The 19,884-nt window shown below is 41.3% G+C and overlaps 1 protein-coding gene across 1 annotated transcript; it reads right to left on the bottom strand.

Annotated features, from left to right (window-relative positions):
- Positions 1-1,823: 1,823 nt before the first annotated feature.
- NUS1 (NUS1 dehydrodolichyl diphosphate synthase subunit) lies at positions 1,824-18,774 on the bottom strand. Its single transcript, XM_056487928.1, has 5 exons — positions 18,214-18,774; positions 9,665-9,787; positions 6,938-7,090; positions 2,776-2,875; positions 1,824-2,057 (listed from the first exon to the last, which is right to left on the bottom strand). The coding sequence occupies exons 1-5, from the start codon at positions 18,593-18,595 to the stop codon at positions 1,967-1,969; spliced, it is 849 nt and encodes a 282-aa protein (XP_056343903.1). The 5' UTR covers positions 18,596-18,774; the 3' UTR covers positions 1,824-1,966.
- Between the last annotated feature and the right edge of the window lie 1,110 nt (positions 18,775-19,884).

Genomic DNA, 19,884 nt, shown 5'->3' with positions numbered 1-19,884 from the left:
TTGAACACATTTTTTAGCTGAGAGATGCAGAAGTTTGAGGACAAGGGAACTCAGGTAGGAAAAGTATTCTTTGGCAGTTCGATACAAATATAAAAAATACATTTTTTGAGGGCTAAACTAAGCTTTTCCCATTACCACCAGCACCAGAACTGCTTCAGTGACACAGTAACACATATCAGAACGTAAACACAACCTTGCATTTTAATGAAACAATTCATATTACAGATGAACATCATTACTCCAGGAACCCTTCAACAGGCTACCCACTCCCCACACAAAAGTTGAACTTAACACTCAGTGAGAAAACTTCCCCATGTCAATGACAGAGCCCAGGAAACATTGCACAACTGTTCACCTCTGCAATACAGGACCTGGCACACACAAGAGACCAATATACAAAGTGTACTTGAAGTATTTCAGCTCCTATGGAAACCTATTTTATGTCAAAAACCTTAGTTAATTTACTGAATAATCATTGCTCTTTTCTGAGATAAAGCTGACCACAGGTCTCTTTTTTTTTAACAGCAATCTAACCTTAGTATGATGAAAAACTGCAGCTAACGGTTTATGCAATCTGCTTTATAACATTAAATCAAGCAACAACAACTTAAAATACACCATTTCACAATGAGGCAGAAATTCATTTAAAATCTGGCAATTCCCTTTTAAAATCAGTTGTTTTCCCTTCTAGTGACACGGCTATCCCAAAGGAGATAAAGCCAGGCTCAGTTTGAAGAGTGGGGGGGAAAGGGAAACAGAAAACACTTCTAGAATGAAGCATTCAACAGTTCTGCAGCCTGCAGGGCAGAAGGCTGCAGTATTAATGTTTGTCTTCAGTAATACAGACCTAAAGATATTGCTTTGTCCAAACACAGCCACAAACCTGAAATTTTAAACTGCTTCCAACAAGAGGAACGTAACTTAAATAGGCCAGTCCATGGTAAAGACCATTTAGCCAATATCACTACTTAGTTATCTCAGTGCAGAAATACTGTAGGGCAGCTTCACTTCATCTTCCTTCTTTGTCCGCTTCATCTCATTCAAACTTCTAGTGCTCCGTTCAGAACAAACAGAAATAATAAAAGGCTTAAGCAGACTCCCTTGCTGGGCACACAAGTACAAGCAGCAGATCACATTTAGCCATGGAAGTTGACTCGGCCCATTTTCAAATCTTTCAGCAAATGATGCCAGAGCCTTATCCTGCTTGGTACCTTGAGTGTTATGGGGAGAACAGGTATATGAACAATACATAGTACTGCTTATGCTTGTTCCCAATGGAAAACTGACCTGATGCTGAGAGAAGTTGCATTCACTCAAGGCTGTAGGAATATTTTCATTCCACCACTTTGAAAAAAAAAAAACAAACTGGATAGTGCAACACAGACTGCCTAACCCACTTACCATAGAAACTTCCATTCCTTTTTATGGAATCTTCTCAGTATTTCTAGAACTTAACACCTACAGTTGGCTTAGTCATCCCAGCCAAGTTGCAGTCTCTATTTTCAGTTAACAAAACCAACTTCTCTAGAATTCACATATTACATAGAAAATGTATCTGAAGAAAAATCATTAGCTTTGAAATGCCTGACCATGAAGAATTAAGAAACAAAGATGGGAGTTCTTTCTTGGTTTTAAGGATCCACAGGACACAGAACTCCTATTTACATTGTCCTGTAGATTTCACAACATTTAATTCTTGCATGTTCATTCTGACACTTGAATGTCAAAGTGAGGGCAACTCAGCTTTGCTTTTATTAACTATCTCTTTCAAAGAGGAAAGAGATGAATCCCCTCCCCATAGATTCTCACGCATTCACACAGACTCTCTAGAAAGGTAAGACACTTTATTGAATTTTTTTGATAAATTAAGAAAGGACTATGAACCAGACTTATGGGTCACAGGTGCTTGTAAACAGACATCAGTTCCTTCCCACAGAAAGCCTCACTTCATGCACTCAGCCCAAAGTCACTTTCCCCAGCGTTGCTCACAGGCTGCATAGTGATGGAGGGCAGAGAAAAAGTCTTCATAGCTGACGTTTAGGTGGGAAGGCAAAGAACTGAGAAAGCAAGTTAGAAACATTAAAATAAGCTTTCATAAACACCACACTATTTGTACAGCCAACTCAGGTATATCACTAAAAGCAAGCTACTGTCTGAGTAACTTTGTGAAGCTGTTCTCAACATGGTTATTGTAACCCAACTCTATCAACTAAACCACTCACCCTCTAAACCAAAGCCTCCCATTAGAGCACACAGGGCCCTTCCAATCAGTGAAAAGCTGGAGGTGTGCCCACACATTTCACTGTGCTTATAAAAGTGCTCAGATTTAAGAAGTTCAGCAAATCTAGTCAGTTTGGTTATTACTAAAATTGAAAAGTGATCCATAGGTGTGATCTTCTTGTATTATTCCATTACCCTTGTATCCTTGCTTTCTCTGTCAGAAACCTGTAAGCCACAGACAATCAACACTGATGTAAGGAACACTGTGAAATGGGACTGGACCACAGACTAGGTGGTGACAGAAGCTGCTCCTTAAACCTGAGGCATGAAGCCTGCTGCTGCCCAGCAGGCTAAAAAACCAACAGGGCTAAAAAACCAACAGTGAATATTTGACAGGTTTCATTTAATAATTTTAAAATATCCTCAAATCAATCCCCAGACACTTGTTTAGTTGGATCTCCTCTTTTGGCCAGTTCCATAAGTTACATGATAAAGACTTGTTTACCTAGGTATTTTTCATTCCAGTGTGTTTCACAACATTTATAAGCAACTCACATGATTTCTGTCAGTCTGATGTGCCATGGAAGGAATCCTAATGTGCTGTCCACAGGACCAAACTTCAAGACTAAATCAGGATCAGGAAATCCATTTGTACCTGTAATAACAAGTTACATTAGGTTTTATTAAATTCATCAGAGGATTTGTTTTAGTTCTAAACCCTAAGGCATCTGCTTTTTCACTAAATGTCTTTTTTTTTTTTTTAATGAAGGTCCCAAGGACAAGTTAACAATTAAAAGGCACAGAGGACAGACTGGTCTTGCAACACCTGAATGACCAACTGAGCAAAAGCTTGGGCAGCCACTGCAGGCCCAGCTGGACTGTTATTTTTATGTCAGTAAGTTTTCAAAGACTTTCTATGGAAGTAACAGGAACAGATACATTGTTTTGAGTAACAGCAAACCTTAAAAATGTTGTTTTAGTTTTGTCTTGGCAAACTTGATTTTAGTAGCACAGAACATGCTGTACCCTGACTCTACCTACTACAGTCCTTACTTAACTATGTGGAGCTGCAGACAAGCAGAGTAAAAGGACTATTAACACACACAAAAAAAAAAGTTTAAGGAAGTTTCACTGAAGAACATCTTTGTACTACAGACCATCAAGAAAAAAACCTTGTTAAATGACTTGTCTCTCTTTTTCAGTATGAGACTAAGATAGAAATTTTAAAACCAACTTACTATCAATCAAATCTCAAAGACACTGTTGCAGCTGGCATCTTTCTGGTTAGATGAGTAAGGAAGAACAGGACAGTGTGTCTTTTTCTGTTACTGTGTGGACAACCTGACCCATTCTAGGGCAGAGCTAGATAATATTGATGAATTCCACTAGGTGCTCACACTTTTACTACCCATACCTTAAAACCTCAGCCAGTCATTTCCCTCGTGAGAACACGCTACACATCTTCTGAGGCTGAAGAGATTGACCAAACATTACTGCTTCTGTCTCCCTTCCATATACTTCTGCAGTGCCTAAGCTACTCCAGGCTAAAATTGACAGACAGGAAATAGGCTTAGAATGAGCAGTCTGAGGCCAGCTTTCCCTGCTAATTCTAGCAAGTTGATTTAGAGCAACATGTGAAAACCATGTAGTAGAGCACCCCAAGGGGACCCAAGAAGCTAAACTGTTCCTCTTGCACCTACCTAGCTCATCTGAAAAGCATTCCAGCAGTCATAACCCTATTTTGCTATAATGCTGCAATTAGTCATGATTATTGCAGGTAGTTTCTCATCACTATCCACTAATTCTGCAGGTTAAGTGCACGAGTGCTTATGCTGAGTAATGACTACCTTCAGCAGATAGAAGTTCAATACAGCCTACTTGCTCCAAACTTCCAATGTTATTTCTCAATTCTTTCCTTGTTTGCTTAAATTAAAAAAAAAAAAAACAAAAAACCACCCCACTACACAAAAGCATCAAGAGCCTTTTACAATTTTCAGATGAGTTGTAGAGGAACTTAACTTTGGGAATAACAGAAAAGGAAACTCTTATTTTCTCCACCCAGATTTACAAACTGAAGCTGGAGATTTTTCAAAAAGTTCACATCCTCCCTTCCCCACTGAATCACTACAATAGTGATGACATCTTTTACCAGAGGTAAAGAAGCTATTTTCCCAGGCATGTGCATTTTTTAAGGAAGGATGAATTTTTTAGGTAGGAGTATCTTGTGCCACAGTCCAAATCTTATCACAAAGTTAAGAAAAAAAACTGCAAAGCAAAAGCCACTTATGTGTTCAGAAGCTAGCACGTTAGTATGAAAGAGCTTTGCAGTGAAGCAGTGAATACTTAGAAATGGGGACTCTAGAGGAAGTGGACAGCTTTACTCATCAGTTGATTCAGTAGCTGAGTACTCCTCAGCTGGTACAGCGGCAGGATCTTCAAAACTGCAATCGCTTTTCAAACAGGGAAAGACCTTCAGAGAGCCCAGTTAATGCTAACATTTCCTTCTGGTTCCTATCTGAAGGAAAATGAAAATGCACACTGTAGTGTCATTACTGTCAGAACAGCCTACTAAAAAACACGTGCTTTCCACTCTGCATCCATTTCTCTACCTAAACACAGCAGCAGTACAGATAATTTACATGTGGAAGCTCCCTCAGAGCTGCTAGAGTCACAGCAGTCAAATTTATTACACACAAGATACAAGGATTTGGGAGCAGACTTTAAAAAACAAAAGAGGCCAAAAGACTTGCACACTCAAAGGATGGGAATCTGGCAGCATTCCTTCTAGGTCAGGAGTTCTGCAAGGGGAACATGAAGGAATTTTAGAGCTAATAACTCTATCCTTCTCTTCTCCACATAGATTTTAAAGGGCAACTTGAGTAGCCTTAGTTGATAGTCATGTTCTTTGCTGGAAGGCAGACAGACAGCAAGCAGAGACAATATTAAAATGCAGCTGGCACCTACTTTTCTGAAAACAAGCTGGTTAGCTGAGGCATTGCTCAGAAGCAAATACTCTTGAACTGCAGAAAACTCAAGCTGTAAGAATTAAGTGCATGACTGAATTAAGAACATGAAAAGCCACATGACAAGCTAGAACCATACCATTTTAGGACTAGGCTTCAATAACTGCACCCTAAATATGAACAAAAAGTTTAAAAACTACATTAACAGGGATTTAAATCAAAATTTAAAACCCAGAGATTTACGTAAGACTCTATGAATGCAAATTCTAAGAGTATAACTACTCAAGTATTGCTTTTCAGAACACGTTCTCAAATCAGTAATGCACAGATGCTTACTTTCAATACTGTTCCATTAAAAATGCACACAAGCTAAATTTGACTACAAGTACAACAAAGTTTAAAAAGCTGCTGCTAAGTAAGTCATGAAATACTTCACCTCCAACAATGTTCTAAACATTAAGTAAACAAATTAATAAGTAGGACTAGTTACAGATATTATCCTTAATTACTAGCCATGTACATAAAGCAGCCTGCTTCAAAGTTCACCGTTTTGACAGATTAGATCTCTCTTTCAATGCTCAGTTAGCATGCAATACTTCAAAATAAAACTGCTAATTTTAAGATTGGACCTAACACTTTTAATATATCCAGAGAGAAAATCCCCAACAGGTTTGAAAAGCTGCAGTTAAGAATCACTGGCCAAAATACACACAAAGGTCCTCTATTACATTAGTGACTGTTCTGAAGGAACTGTTGTTAATTTCCTTTAATTGCCTTTGGGACATAACAGAATAGATGCCCTAAGTTCTTCTTCAGGTGCCTTATTACATACATTTAATAGTTCCATTATAGGAGGATGCTGACAACAGAGAAAGGAATTTGGTTTGAAGTTAAGCAGCCAAACTGCCATGGAAGTCTATCCACAGAACAATTCAGCTGACCAGACACACATGAAAAAGAAGAAATCACTCTCAAGTCCAATTAATGGGGACCACACTACAATAATGTGCCTAAAGGCATCCAAGTTCAAGTGTGCAATCTGAAACCTGAACCCTACCAAGCTAATTACAGCTGCAATTAACATGCATGGATCACCTAGGCAAGCTGAGCAACTCATTAGAGCTCCATAGTACCACTAGAAAAGTGGAAGCTAATTCTAAACTTCTTCTCCCAGGTGTGATATCAGGGCAGTCCTGCCCTTTTCAGACCTATTGCATGTAGCCACACACCTCAGTGCAGAGCCAGTAATCTGCACGAATTAGTAATGAAGACAACTAAGCTAGTGTGGGTTATAGAGCAGCAAGAGAACAGCAAGTGCTCTATAACGTGCATTTAGGGTAGTAGGCAGGCAGCAGGAACAGCTTTAATCACTGTAACCAGATCTTGAAAAGACTCTGTCCATCTATGTTTGGAACTTGCAGGAAGTTAGCCTAAATTAGAATAGTCTAGTTTCAGGTAATCCCAGTAGTACTTTTCTCAAAAAGCTCATTGCAGAACATACCACAGAGGCTGCAAACTCTGAAAAGCCAAAATTCTGCAATTTAGCTTAATATTTCTGCTAAAGAATTTTTCTGCTTAGAAAATAGCTCAAAAGGCAATAAACCAATAAGAAATTTTTAACAGAAGCCTAAAAGCAATAATCATAACTTACTCTGATAGACTAAGCATCAAGATGCATACATTCTAAGCAATAAATATACTAGTAACCAAATTGTTATGAATAGAGTACTCTTTCCCCTCCATATTATACTTACTACTTAATAAGTTGTCTAACATATTCACATCCAGGTCTGAATGTGTTCTTTGCTGCTGTGCTACCAACTGACAGAAGTTCTGAGCAGCTTTAACTATGTCTGCTTTTCCATCTTCCGGAGACAGCACCTTCAATGTAGATTGGCAATTTAAAACTGAAAGTACAAAACACAGTTTAAAAGAAACAGAAATATAATTGTTTTGCATGTGCTTTAGATAGTCACAGATACAAGTTGAAAGTAACTTGTAGCTTAATTAATATATTACAACTAGTCACAAATATACTGCAGCTCTCTCAGAAAAGTGGGATTTGCTGTATTACTAAAACAGAAGCTTAAGACAATTACTTTGAGAAGTCTTGTGAGAAGGGCATTTAATTCAGTCTTGAAATGTAGTTTTCCAGGAAATTTGGGTTGGTTCTTATGCTGTCAGGCAAAGCACTGAGAAGAAAGATGCTTGGATAGTAACTTCAGGAGTTCAGGAAAACAAAACAAAACAAAAAAAAAAAAAACCAACAAACTAATTTCTACCCTAGAAGAGGAAGGTATTTTTAACAGCTACTGTGTACATTCACATGACAATGATTAAGATGGGGGCCTCCCTCAATCTGATCTCCCTCAATCTGATCTGAACAGTATCCCTAAATGTAATACACGCAATTCCATTTTTCAGAAGTGAAAACTTGCATATAATAATAAATTGGGTAGATAGCAGTTTGTTCCGCTGCAAACATAAAGCATCTGATCTGACTGTGAAGCCTTCTAAAAAAGAATGAAGAAATCATCTTGATGCAAGAGTTACAGTAAGGATCTAAGATTGAGTCACTGAAGCATGGAACAAGATAATAGTCCAGAATTCACCCATTCATCTGTAATTATGTCTGTGACTTAAGAGGACATTTCACAATAATAATTATCTTAATCCTACACGATTGAGAGGCAAGAGTCTTCTCACACGACATGAGTTGCATCATTGTCAGTTCTGGTAAGGTACCCAAGAGGTAAACTTGCCAAGGAAGCTGAAGGCCACATATGGTGCACTATAGCTGGCTTGAAGTGGGTTAAATACCAAAGTGTCAACACTTCAGGCTGATACTAACCTTATGATAGTTATAACCAGATACTTAAAAATAACGTTTCTTAAAACTGCAGAACCTGCCTGCAAAGGACCACACTGCACAGTCAAGATTCATAAGAACACCTAAAACTCCTCAGTTCATCTATCCAATGCCACCACAAAGAAAATAATTGTTCCTTAATATTGCCTGATTTGCAAATTTGCATCAAATGTCCTAGATTAAAAAATATTTAACAGTATCCCTAAATGTAATACACGCAATTCCATTTTTCAGAAGTGAAAACTTGCATATAATAATAAATTGGGTAGATAGCAGTTTGTTCCGCTGCAAACATAAAGCATCTGATCTGACTGTGAAGCCTTCTAAAAAAGAATTAAGAATTTAAAAAGAGAACAGAAAACACCTCTGCTTTTCACAGTTTCCAGCACAAAAGGTTCCTGAGATTTAAACGCACTCTTTCCATCAGCAAGTCTGAGAAGTCTTTCAGTAGTTTGTTTGGTGTGAACATAAATATCCCAACTTAGATAAGTGTAGCTAAGTATGGTGAATTTTAAGACATTAATAGCCTGCCTACCCCATTTTCTGCTGATTATTTCAACTTTCATGGGAAGAAAAAAAAATAGCATGAAACCTGAGTTCTTCCACATAAATCTTAGGCTAAGCTGTTCATAAGCCAAATTCATAAGACAATGTTACAATATTATACTTTATACTGGAAAACTGGCACCAAAGGATTTTGTTATCTGGTCAGCTCTCAGAGAGGAGGCAAAATTTGCAAGCAGCATTTTAAACACAGCTAAATGTGTGCAGTCTTTTCATAGCTGCACAACTTGTGCAGTCTTTTCATAAATCTTTGAACTATGACGATCTTAAAACATAAGGGTTGTTTAGATTTTTTTTTACAAGACCTTCTTAAATATTATGAGTTGCAGTTAGGAGAGCTGTATCAGCCCATCCCTTTAAGACAAAGGTTTAAGCACATGCCTGTGATTTATTATATTTTGAACAGACTTCAAGCATTTGTCTTAGGCAGCAGATGAGTAAATGAATACTTATAGCAGACAGTACTGTAAAAAGTACATCAACCTTGAAACCTACTCCTGCTTTCCACATCTAAATATGTGCTACAGCTATTGTTATCAAATTTATTTTTTTTAACTTGTGCCCTATACCTTCCTGGTGGCATTATACCTGGCCATGACAACCAGCAGTTTTGCTCTTTCCCTTTCTCCTTCCCATATTGAGGTGTATGTTTGGAAGACAGAAGCACAGACATTGTTAACTTGACATCAGTTCCCTTACACTTTAATACTTTTTCAGCTCACAGCAAAAGAATTAATTCCACTGAAACAGTGGGGAGTAAAGGCACACTGATGCATTGAAGGGGTCGTGGCACAACAGTCAGGCTGAAGATCAGACCACTCAGTAATGATTACTACAGAAAGAGGACAGCAGTGCTTTGCTGTTAGTTAAGAACAAATAAGCACAACGGACGTTTAATACTAGCTCAGGAAGGCTGCATGTTTTCTGATAAGCAGTTCTTAATGAAGAAAGGTCACTGTACACAGGAATGTGTTTAGGTAAAAGCAGATTTATGATTGATATACAGCTATTTAGAGGCATACCAAGCCCCTCTTGCAGTTCATCTTACCTTGACCACTTTTGTCGTGATTTGCAAATTCTCCGGTGTACTTTGAGCAATCTAGTCCCAAGAGCTCTTGCTGCTGTTTTAAAATTTCATCCATCAATCTCGAATTATTCCTCTTGAAAATACCTTTAAAAAAAAAGTTGCATGTCAGCCAACTCCTACAAAGGGTGTTACAAAATAAATCTGACACGAGACAAGAATAAAAAATTAGTCAGTACTGGTTTCAGACTGGAGTTCACGAGCGCAGCTAAGAATTCAAAGCAAATGCTACTGCACATGACTAATTTAAGTGACCTTGAAAAGACAACTTATGTGCTTTTGTTCTTCTTGCACCCAGCCTGATTTAAGCAGCAAGTTGCAACTGCATAAGGGATACCTTAAGACTTATTTCATTGTCCTTAGTATGCTAGAAATAGAGAAAGCAATAATCAGCAAAAAACAACCAAGTCAGATTAACACCAAATTTCTTTAATGCCCACACTTCTTACGTCTGCTACCACTTATTGCCACATCCCTAAGGCTACAGGGTAACAAAGCAAGTCACCACTGAATCAGCATTTCAGGTCTCAGTAACTGCCCACTCTTAAGCCATCCAATAGCATGGATTTCCTAATAAGAGAATTTCACAAACTGTATTTTTCAAGGAGCTCATGCAGTCCCAAAGGCCTTTTTATACTTACATATTTAAGGCAGACACATATTGAATACAGGAAATTACAAAAGCCTATTTCAAACATACTTGGGTTCTTGCACTAAAGTAAATTCTAGCTTTTGAGAAACATAACTCAATTACTTCTAATTAAATGCCACAGTAAAAAAAGAAATGTTACAGCTTAAATATTTACAATGCAAAAGCATGGCTAGGCATATTAAGTCAGGAACTGGATAATATATCACATGGTATTTAGAGGTTTTTACTGAGCTTCACTCAGAAGCCTTATGTCACTTCAGCTGACCAGTCTAAAATTGCCCATACACTAACCCTACAATGCAGACAGTGCAAAAGACAATGAAAGACATGCAATTTTATGATCAGGCTTAGGATTCAGCACCATAACCTGACTACAGGATCTGGAACTGCTAAACAGCGCCCACATTGGTCAAACAGTATATAAGCACTGGATTAACACTGTAATACACTAGGAGTCAAGTTTGCAATATGAAGTGATACAATGCATTTATTTAATATGCTAGCCTTTAGGCCTAATGAATTAGAACTTTTCTACAGGCTTCATTGGAGGCTTTAATAGGTGGCAAAGTATCTATTTTTCCTCTCATCCTGCATACTTCCCTTAAAAAAAAAATAGGGATATTTCATTATATATGTTTCAGTGATGCTTATAATTGATTTCACGTGTTTACAGAAAAGCAAGTTGTGGTAAGGCACAAACCTCTCCAGAAAAAAGTGTATTAGAATACTCTTGCCAAGTTTAAACTGAAGTTAAATTGCTGCTCTTTGTGCTCTCACTTTCTAGAGTATACTTACACATAACAGAAATTGGGAATGCTGCTTTAAACAAGACTGATACAACTCTGCTGGCTCAGTCTGTTCCGTGCTGGGGTTAGCACAGACTGTCTTCCTTACTCCCAATGTCAGCAGCAGTGCAGCCACTGCAATTGCTAATCCTGCACCCTCTTCAAGGAAGATCTGTACAAGGCTGCACATGCCTCACCTTTAAGAGTCACTTGACTTCCATACACTTTGAGATATAAGAAATAAAACTATGCTCAATACCCAGACAAACATGTGACTTAATGAGGAAAGACTCCCAGTCTGGAAAATAAGCTGCTCTTCTTCTTCCTCTTTCCAACCCAATACTAATACCAAATCCTTTCTTGTTAAAGGTTTCTGTCTATTCCTGCCAAAGACTGGAAGAACTAATTTAAGACTCCACAATCTAGCTCTAAAGTGAATTAAGACAATGAGGACAAAAGGTAGAAGAACTGTCCAAGGTGTTTGCTCCTCAGTAAAGAGAGACATCAGATAATGGAACTGGTCCAGCTCCAAAGTGAAGGTCCTTAACACACACAGATACAGAAGACTAGTTAAATAAATGTGTTCTTAAAATTCATCTGTGTATCACCCTTCTATTCTGCTCGTTTATCTCACCCACCCCCCCAGCTGTTCAAACTTGGGGACTGCATGGCTCTTGGAATAGCAGTTTAACAAATAGGAAGCTACCACAGTTGTATCATGTGGTTGCTGTATGCCTTCCCTTGGAAAGGCTCCACACCTAAATTCCTACTGAACCATCAACCTTGACACATGCACAGTTTTCCTGAAGAGAAGCTCCTGAAGCACAGCAGAAGGTAGTAAAAATTCAGACTAACTCAGATCTTAATTAAAAACCAACAGCATTTGGGAATACTCCTTCAACATTTGTCTCTCAGTCAGTGCCTAAGAGACTTATAAATGCACATCACTGCAAACACAGTCCTGCCAAATGCAATATTCACAGGCCAAATTCACATTCAACTTCAGGAATTTTACACTGTCATGACACAGCTATACTCTCCTTTCTCTTTCAGGATCTCAAAGCCCTATTTAACTAGAAGGTTCATTTTTTTTTGAACTTTGCAAATGTACCCGTTAGTTCTGGGAGATGCTGTTGCTTAATCAAAACAAGACAAATATAGCAAATAAATGCATGAGTAGGCCAACTCAGTGACAGAATTACATGTTTCTAGGTAGTGAAACTTAACTCTTGATTTACTGCTACCCTCCAGTTTTGTTCACAGTCCTCCACGTAAGTTAAAGCAAGTCCATAATGTAATTCTAACATTATAAAAAATCATGGTTTGACAAAGGTCTAATATTTTTTAGCAAAAGAACAGCTGTTTGCTGTTACATGGAAAAAAAAGCAGCACTACTCATGTCTCTAATATGGAACACAAACATGAAATTGTCACTATTATTTCTCATCAGAAGAGGTTCTGGTTTTGAAAAGCAGACACTTTCTTTCAGTCAGAACTCAGGAACCTTTGAAAGCTCGTGCAAATGTGTATATTCCTGCAAATGAAGTGTCCTAAGAATTACATGTATTTAAGCACTAAAATTCCCAAAGCCAAAGAGTTTTATACTCTCCGTCCTGGTTTGTTTCTTTTAATACTGAGAACTTGTGAGCTGTTTTCAGGGATAGTACTTGTTTATACAACACAAGCTGCAAGCATGCTGTCAGTCATTTGTTGCTGGTAGAGCTTAGGCAAACCAGAAGTGTTTTAGCTTCCTGCAGTAGTCCTCCATTACAAAGGTCTTTTCCAGGGCATTCACGTTTTGCTCAGATTTGCAGCACCTACAAGCCATGCTCCTTTGCTTGCAACAATGGTGTTGCAATAAAAAAAATTGAGCATAATTTTATGTTGCAATATTTTAGGGTTAGATACTGACAAATCAACTTTGTAATTAAGAAGCTGCAAGTTGTAATTAAGAGGAAAGCAGATGCAGAAGTCACAAGAATCTTGAACTGGAAGTGAAAAACTGGCACAAAGAAACACCAAGTGATGTCAACCATCTGTTTGTCTGACTGGACTACCACAGTCAACACCTGTTAATGCCTTAATGGATCTCAAAGTTCAATACTCTTAATTGCAGCAGAATCTGGTAAAACACAGAACAAGAGTTAGCTCACTCTTGCAAGGGAACACCTTACCAAAGTGGAGTCTAGTAAAGAATCTCTATAAAGTATCTCTACAATATTTCAGTTATTTGCTTCCTCAATTTCTTCCCAGTGCTGACAAGGAAAGAGCAATCAAAAATTTTAATTGTTATCAGGTATTAACATTTTGAGAACATCAAATAATAAGCCACTTCAAAGAATGCACATGGAAGAAACTGTTTTAATACATGAATAACTTTTGCCTACATCCTGTTGGTTCACTCTGGTTGATAACGGAGGAAAGCACAGCCATTACACTGGACCTCACAGGATATGGAAAGCTACAAACACACACCTCCTTTATTTCAAGAGTCTAAGAAAAAAAGTAATCCAAGTTTGAACGCAGCTGAAGTCACTTATATTTCAGTCAGATTAAGGCCATTTAAGATAGCACTAATCAAACAAAGAATTTGACTTAGAACTGAGAACTTCATAGGTGACCATTTCTCCCACATCTCCCCTTGGAGGGACATTCTGCACTAAGAGAACAGAAGCTCATCAGCAATTGAAAGGAAAGATACCTCTTTCAAATTTTTCCCATTCCTTTAAGAGATACTTTCTACAAATTAGTGCTATCCCTTTTAATAAAGGTAGTTTGAGAACTCCTCTCAAGTTGACACCAAAACGCAGTTGTTGAACATGAAATTTCATGTGTGGGTGAAGGCCCACAGCAGATGCCATATGATATTGGTATCTCACAAGTGTTCCAGTGACATAAAACTACAATGTATTTATCTTGCCCAGAAATTAACACCCAGATGATTTTATGGATTGATCCAATCAGCTAAACTATCAAGTAATCTAGAAAAGACCAGAAGCCTACTTTGGCTAATGAAATAATTTATTTTGCATACTCTATCCTTCCAAAAAGTGTTTAAGAGAAAAGTGGTCAGAAGTAAAGCAGTTCACTAGAAAGCTAATAAACTCAGAATGAATAACTCCGAATTTTCAATACAGTCACACTATGGGCTTTAAGAAACGTTCAGCATGAAGCATGTATCTAGAAGTCCAAAGTACCCAAATCCCAAGGTTCAGCAAGCTCCCAAAAAGCACTCTAGACTTGTCCTAAATTGTATTAGGAAAGCTTCACAGAAGTAACAATCAATCAAGCTCTCACAAATGGCAAAACGACTACCAAAAGAAAGTTAAAGTATACAGCACTAGTAAAAGGCTTCCATTCCCCAGAAGGTGTTTTAAGTGCTATTACATTACTGCATTATCAATGCCTTCTGACTTAAACAGGGCTCCAGTATTTCCTGAGATAAGGTCTTGAGAAGAATGGCTGGATTTCTACCAAGTAATAGGACAGGCAATACAGAAAGCCAGGAACTTTAGTTTGCATTATTTAACCCAGGTATGCACAGTAGCATTAAGTTTATTATGGCTTTGTCATGCTGCACATCAATGAAAATTGAAAGAAGGGGCTTCCACACACCAGGGGCAGTAAACCCAGGCCACCTTGGGCCTCCAAACATGCTGAGGCAACAGGGAAAGTCTCAGTTCTGAGACCTGCACAACTCCAGCCAAGTTGCCTTTACAGTTACTGGTACAACTGCTGTTACAAAACAGTGTCAGCTGGAATGCAGCTACTTATTTTGACACTGAAGAATACATGAACAACCTTCTATTTAGCAATTTTGTAAAAAATACAGAAATTCCCTACTATAAACAAATGAACAGCTTATCTAGCACTTCTTCTGTAAAGAACTTCATGCTTCCCTTTCCTTCTATAGAAGGAGCAGTTAAGGATATATTTTTAATTTAATCCTTCCACAGGAAACTGACACACTATTTCTTGCAGAGAAGGCAACCATGGAAGACCATGCTTGTAAACAAGGTTTCAAAAGAATCTCAGTACTGCACATATGCAGTGAAGGAAGGAAACAAATTAAGGTATACCTCACCACAGCTAACACCAATCCAGAGCACTTATAATTAGTTTTCCTTCTCCACCACAGCCAGCACCAGTAGGGACTTTGACAAATCAATAGTTGGTACAACTGTATGAACATAAAGCCTCACAGAAGCAGCTCAGCAGTCCAAAAGCACTACTCACCATCTGACTGGATGGAAACAAGTGTACACCGTAATTAAGGGTCACCTCCTGCTACTGATAAGAGCAAGTTGTACCTGACTTTATTCACCTTCACGATTATCAGTGTTAGTGCTGAGTGAGCACCAGATTTAGCAACAGCTGCAACATCCTACTTAATGACAGGTCTATCTGGAAATGGTGTATGCTCAATCAAGACACCCTAAGGAGCTTAGCACCAAAAGAAAGGCAGCATATGTGCTATTACCAGCAGTAAGCATACACTGGAACTGCACGAATGACTACTTGCTCTCTGAAGCTGAAGTCAGTCTAAAAAGCTCAGCTGTGCACAAAGCAGCTGTGGCTGCTATCCTCAACAACCCACTGAATACTTGTGAAACATGATGTGTAATGGCACACAAGTCTCATCAACCCTGGAAGTTTGGCAAAAACCACAGATATAAAACTTTTTAGTTGATCTGCCTTCTTTGATTTTGCTCCAACAAACTGGAAATCAAGCTAACAATTAAACTAGCATATTCTAGTATCAGAGGACCAACAGAAGCACAAGCTACTGAAAAATAAGTTTTGATACAGAAATCATGAGATAATAGCTATTTTCAGATCTCAGAGGCGAGAGCAAAACCTCTTAACATGTAACTTTAGAATGAAAAATTAAAATCCACACTCATCACACAACCTGCACTTGAAACAACCAAAAATACCAAACTAAAGAAAAAATTCCTAACACCAAAACAAAAAAATCATCGCAACACAGAACAAAAGTGAACAATTTACATATGCAACTTCAGAATGAATGAAACAATATACGGATACAGTACCAAATAGCCCAAGATTTTTTTTTTCTGAACTGCTTGCAATAACAAGGCTATTTCACCTCTTCAGGGGACAAAACCTTTTAATTTCTGGTCATCATATTTAGTCTTCTAACAGTCAATCTTAGCTCTGGCTGAATTTCAACATATGCTGGAGAAGCAGTAGTAGGTCCTCAAAAAAATAATGTTTCAGACACTGCTACAGCTCTGGCTCCTTACTGTGAGACAGGAGATCAGCAACAGTGGCTACCTAAGCATTGGCTGGTGCCTTCTCCCTCCTCAGTGTTGCACAGTAAGCAAGTTGAAAACCAAGACGACCAAGAAACATGATTCTCAGCTTGATCTGTTCCTCAGTTCAGTTCTCATACATATAATTTGTGAAGCACAGTGCTGGAACCTAAAAAGGAACTAAGCACATATATAACACATCAGGCAATACTGCCCATAGCTTATTTGGGGTTTGACACAAGCTAAAGATCCTGTATAATAAAAATGTCTCCCTTCAAGCTATGAGGGAAACTCTCTCTCTTCCTTGGTACTGTTTGCTCTGCAGCATTTCACCTGGTTGAACGCTTTCCAAATTGGAAGTAAAAACTGTCAACACATAAATGACTTTTCAGAAGGTACTGTTCTCTGTGTGCTTGAGATGTTGTGCAAATATTTTATATTTTATAACATTCCTTGACTTCCAAAGGAGGAAGCGTTCTCCCTCTGAAATACCACGTAACCAAGCTCCACAACAGCCCTGCACAGATGGCCAGTTTAAACTGCTAAGTGACTGGTATTAAGCCCAGTTTCAATAATGATCTTAGAGAACTTAGTGAAAGTCAAGTCCTCCATCACACAGGATCAACCATGAAACAGAACTATAAATGGTGATGGTTTAAAACAAGTAAAAAGTTTTTAAAAAAACAAAAAAAAAAATCACAAGTGTTTGTGCTCAAGGAAAGGCCTGCATACCTCAGCCTACTTATGTGGGATGCACCACTGGGCATTTCCTGAATGAGCACTAGGAGACAATTGTACCTCTAACCTGGCATAAATCCTCAGTTCACCTAACCTGCACAACACCTCAAAACAGCCATTGGAAGTGACTTAAAGCAAGTTAAACCCTGATCTCCTACAGTCTCACCCCTGACAGCAAGAGCACAAAAATCATCAGAATGAAGTTTTTTTCCTCTGCAGAGGACAGAAACAGGACACAGTCTATGCAATGTATGTATTGTTAGCCCTGAGTTAGACAGCTTGTCCAGTACAAGTTAGAGATCATCTCTCAATAGCTGGACAGAAAGCTTCATCTAATAATTTCTTGACTATGGCTGGTTTTAGTTCCCCACTAGGAAAGGATAGGTATGAGGAAGCTAGATTTGTTCCATGATTTCCTCACAGTACGTGAAATCCAAACTCTGAGCTTATCTTTACGATAGTCACTGACGTGAAATCAACATACCTGCAAGAGCCAGAGTTCAATGATCTTACACTTGAGACCCAGCAATAAATCACACAGCAGATATGAAAAAACACCAGAGCTTCCAGAAGCACTGGCTCAGAGTTAACTCAAAAGCCAAGCAGCACCAAATGCAGATCACATCATTTAATTTCACAATACAGACAGCACACAGAACATACATGCTTGTGTTTAACTACTTCATATAGGAGTACCTGAAAACAGAAGGTTACTTTCATTCATTCACTTCTGGAGATTCAGCCCCAGCTCATAAACAGCACTCATAACAGCAGGCTGCCTAAAGCTCTTCCCTTCTAACAGTCCCTGCCTTACACTTCCAGAAAGCAGGCAGGACCGGGTCATCCCGACACAGGAGTGGGTCAGAAGGGCAACCGGGCCATTCCCCAGGGACAGGAGCTCTGCAGTGTCCAAGCATCTCCGGCGGACGGGAAAGGAGCTGCCAGCAGAGAGGCCAGCACCGGACCCCGGAGCAGCACGGCGCTCTGGCTGCACGCCAGGAGGCGCTCCCGGGGCGGGCACCGCCCGGGACGGGGACTCGGGGCGCCGCGGCCGCCGCTCACCGTTGTGGTCGTAGACGCTGACGTAGGAGATGCCCACGGCCATGCACCACACGACCAGGCTGGCCATGTCCGCGTAGCTCGGCTCCTCCTCGGTCACCACCAGCCCCACGTGCACCGGCAGCTTCCGCAGGGCGCGCCCGTCCGCGCGCCACCGCTGCCGCCCGCGCGCCGCCGCGCCGCGCGCGGGTCCCCGCCGCCGCCAGGCCGCGCGCGCCTGGCGGAACCCGAGCGCGCGGGCGGCGGGCGCCAGGAGCGCGCAGGAGGTGGCGGCGGCGGCGGCCGCGCGGCCGCGCAGGCACGCGAGCAGCGCGCGCTGCAGGCAGAGGAAGGCGCGCACCAGCGCGTGCAGCGCGCGCCACGCCAGACCGCCCGCGCCGCTCATGGGACCGACCGACAGGAGGGCGCGGGGCCCGCGGGGGAGCGGCGGGGGAGCCTCAGCCGCTGCGCGCCGCTCGCCTCGCCATCCCCTCACGGAGCCCGCGTCCCCCGCCCGGCAACCGCCAGCGCCGCCATCTTCCCGCCGCCCCGCCTGATCTTTCACCTCTCAACCCGCCACACGCCAGCCGCCCGTTGGCCGCCGGGCGGGATGACGTCGCTTCCGCCCGCAGAGCGCGAGTGACGTGGCGCGAGAGAAGGGGAGGGCGGGGCTGGGAGCGGGGCGGGGCCGCGCCCCCTGGCGGCCGCTGCTGGCCAGGGCCCGGCGGGGCCGGGCAGGGAGGGAAGGCGCCGGGCCGGGGCGGGGCGGGGCGGGGCGGGGCTGGAGCCGCTCCCAGCCGGGCTCTGCCCCCAGCCGGGCTCTGCCCCCAGCCGGGCTCTGCCCCCAGCCGGGCTCCGCCCCCTGCCGGGCTCTGCCCAACCTCCCCGCTGTTTGCGACCGGTCTGCAGACCCTCTCTCTGCCCTTCCCAGCCTTGCTGCTCCCGGCGCCCGCAGCGCCTCGTTCCCGCTGGTGTGTGCGGCAGGGGCGGGCTGAGGAAGCGCCTGGACGCTGCAGAAGGCCGGCTCTCGGGTGTCTTTACTGAGATCCAGGTGTCACTGCCCCAGCGCCGCGAGCTCTCGCCGGGCGGCTCCGCAGAGCGGGATCGGGAGGCGGGGGCGAGACAGTGCGGCCTCGGGGTGCACACCCCGATCTGCAGCCTTCCACAAAAGAGAAAAAGCCTCTTTTGTGATCTGGAGCCTTTCACAAACCCGCGGCTCCCAGGCTGCCTTAGTTGTAGCTTCCTTTCCGAAGATGGAAACACCGCTGCAGGTGAAAGGCAAGTGAGAGCTAATGCCGGCTTATTCATAAATATCTAAATCTTTAAATACCAAAAATGTGGGTGACTGGCCTTAGAATCCTAGAACCATTAAAGCTGGGAAAGACCTCTAGGATTAACTCGCACTGTTAACCCAGCACTGCCAAGCCTTCTGCTTAACCATGTCCTTAAGTGCCAAATCCACATATTTTGAGCACATCCAGGGTGGTGATTCCACCACTTCCCTGGAAAGTCTGTGCCAATGCTTGACAATGCTTTCCATGGAGAAATTTCTCATCATACCTAATTTAACCTTCCCTGGTGCAGCTTGAGGCCATCTCCTCTGGTCTTGTCACTTGTTTCCTGAGGCTGACCCCAATCTTGCTCTCACACCTCCTTTCTGGGAGTTGTAGAGAATGATCAGATTCACCCTGAGTC

This window comes from Oenanthe melanoleuca, chromosome 3, assembly GCF_029582105.1.
Source record: "Oenanthe melanoleuca isolate GR-GAL-2019-014 chromosome 3, OMel1.0, whole genome shotgun sequence".
NCBI lineage: Eukaryota > Metazoa > Chordata > Aves > Passeriformes > Muscicapidae > Oenanthe > Oenanthe melanoleuca.
The sequence above is the reverse complement of the archived record's forward strand: the minus strand, read 5'-3'. Positions and strand labels throughout refer to the sequence as shown.

What these genes read in the sequence shown, in the direction of transcription:
- NUS1 (XM_056487928.1), bottom strand. Translation starts at nt 18,595, where the DNA reads ATGAGCGGCGCGGGCGGTCTGGCGTGGCGCGCGCTGCACGCGCTGGTG. An exon ending in CAGCGTCTACGACCACAACG is followed by an intron (nt 9,788 to 18,213) that starts GTGAGCGGCGGC and finishes TTTTTTTTAAAG; the next exon opens with GTATTTTCAAGAGGAATAAT. An exon ending in ATCAGACTGACAGAAATCAT is followed by an intron (nt 2,058 to 2,775) that starts GTGAGTTGCTTA and finishes TTGCTTTCTCAG; the next exon opens with TTCTTTGCCTTCCCACCTAA.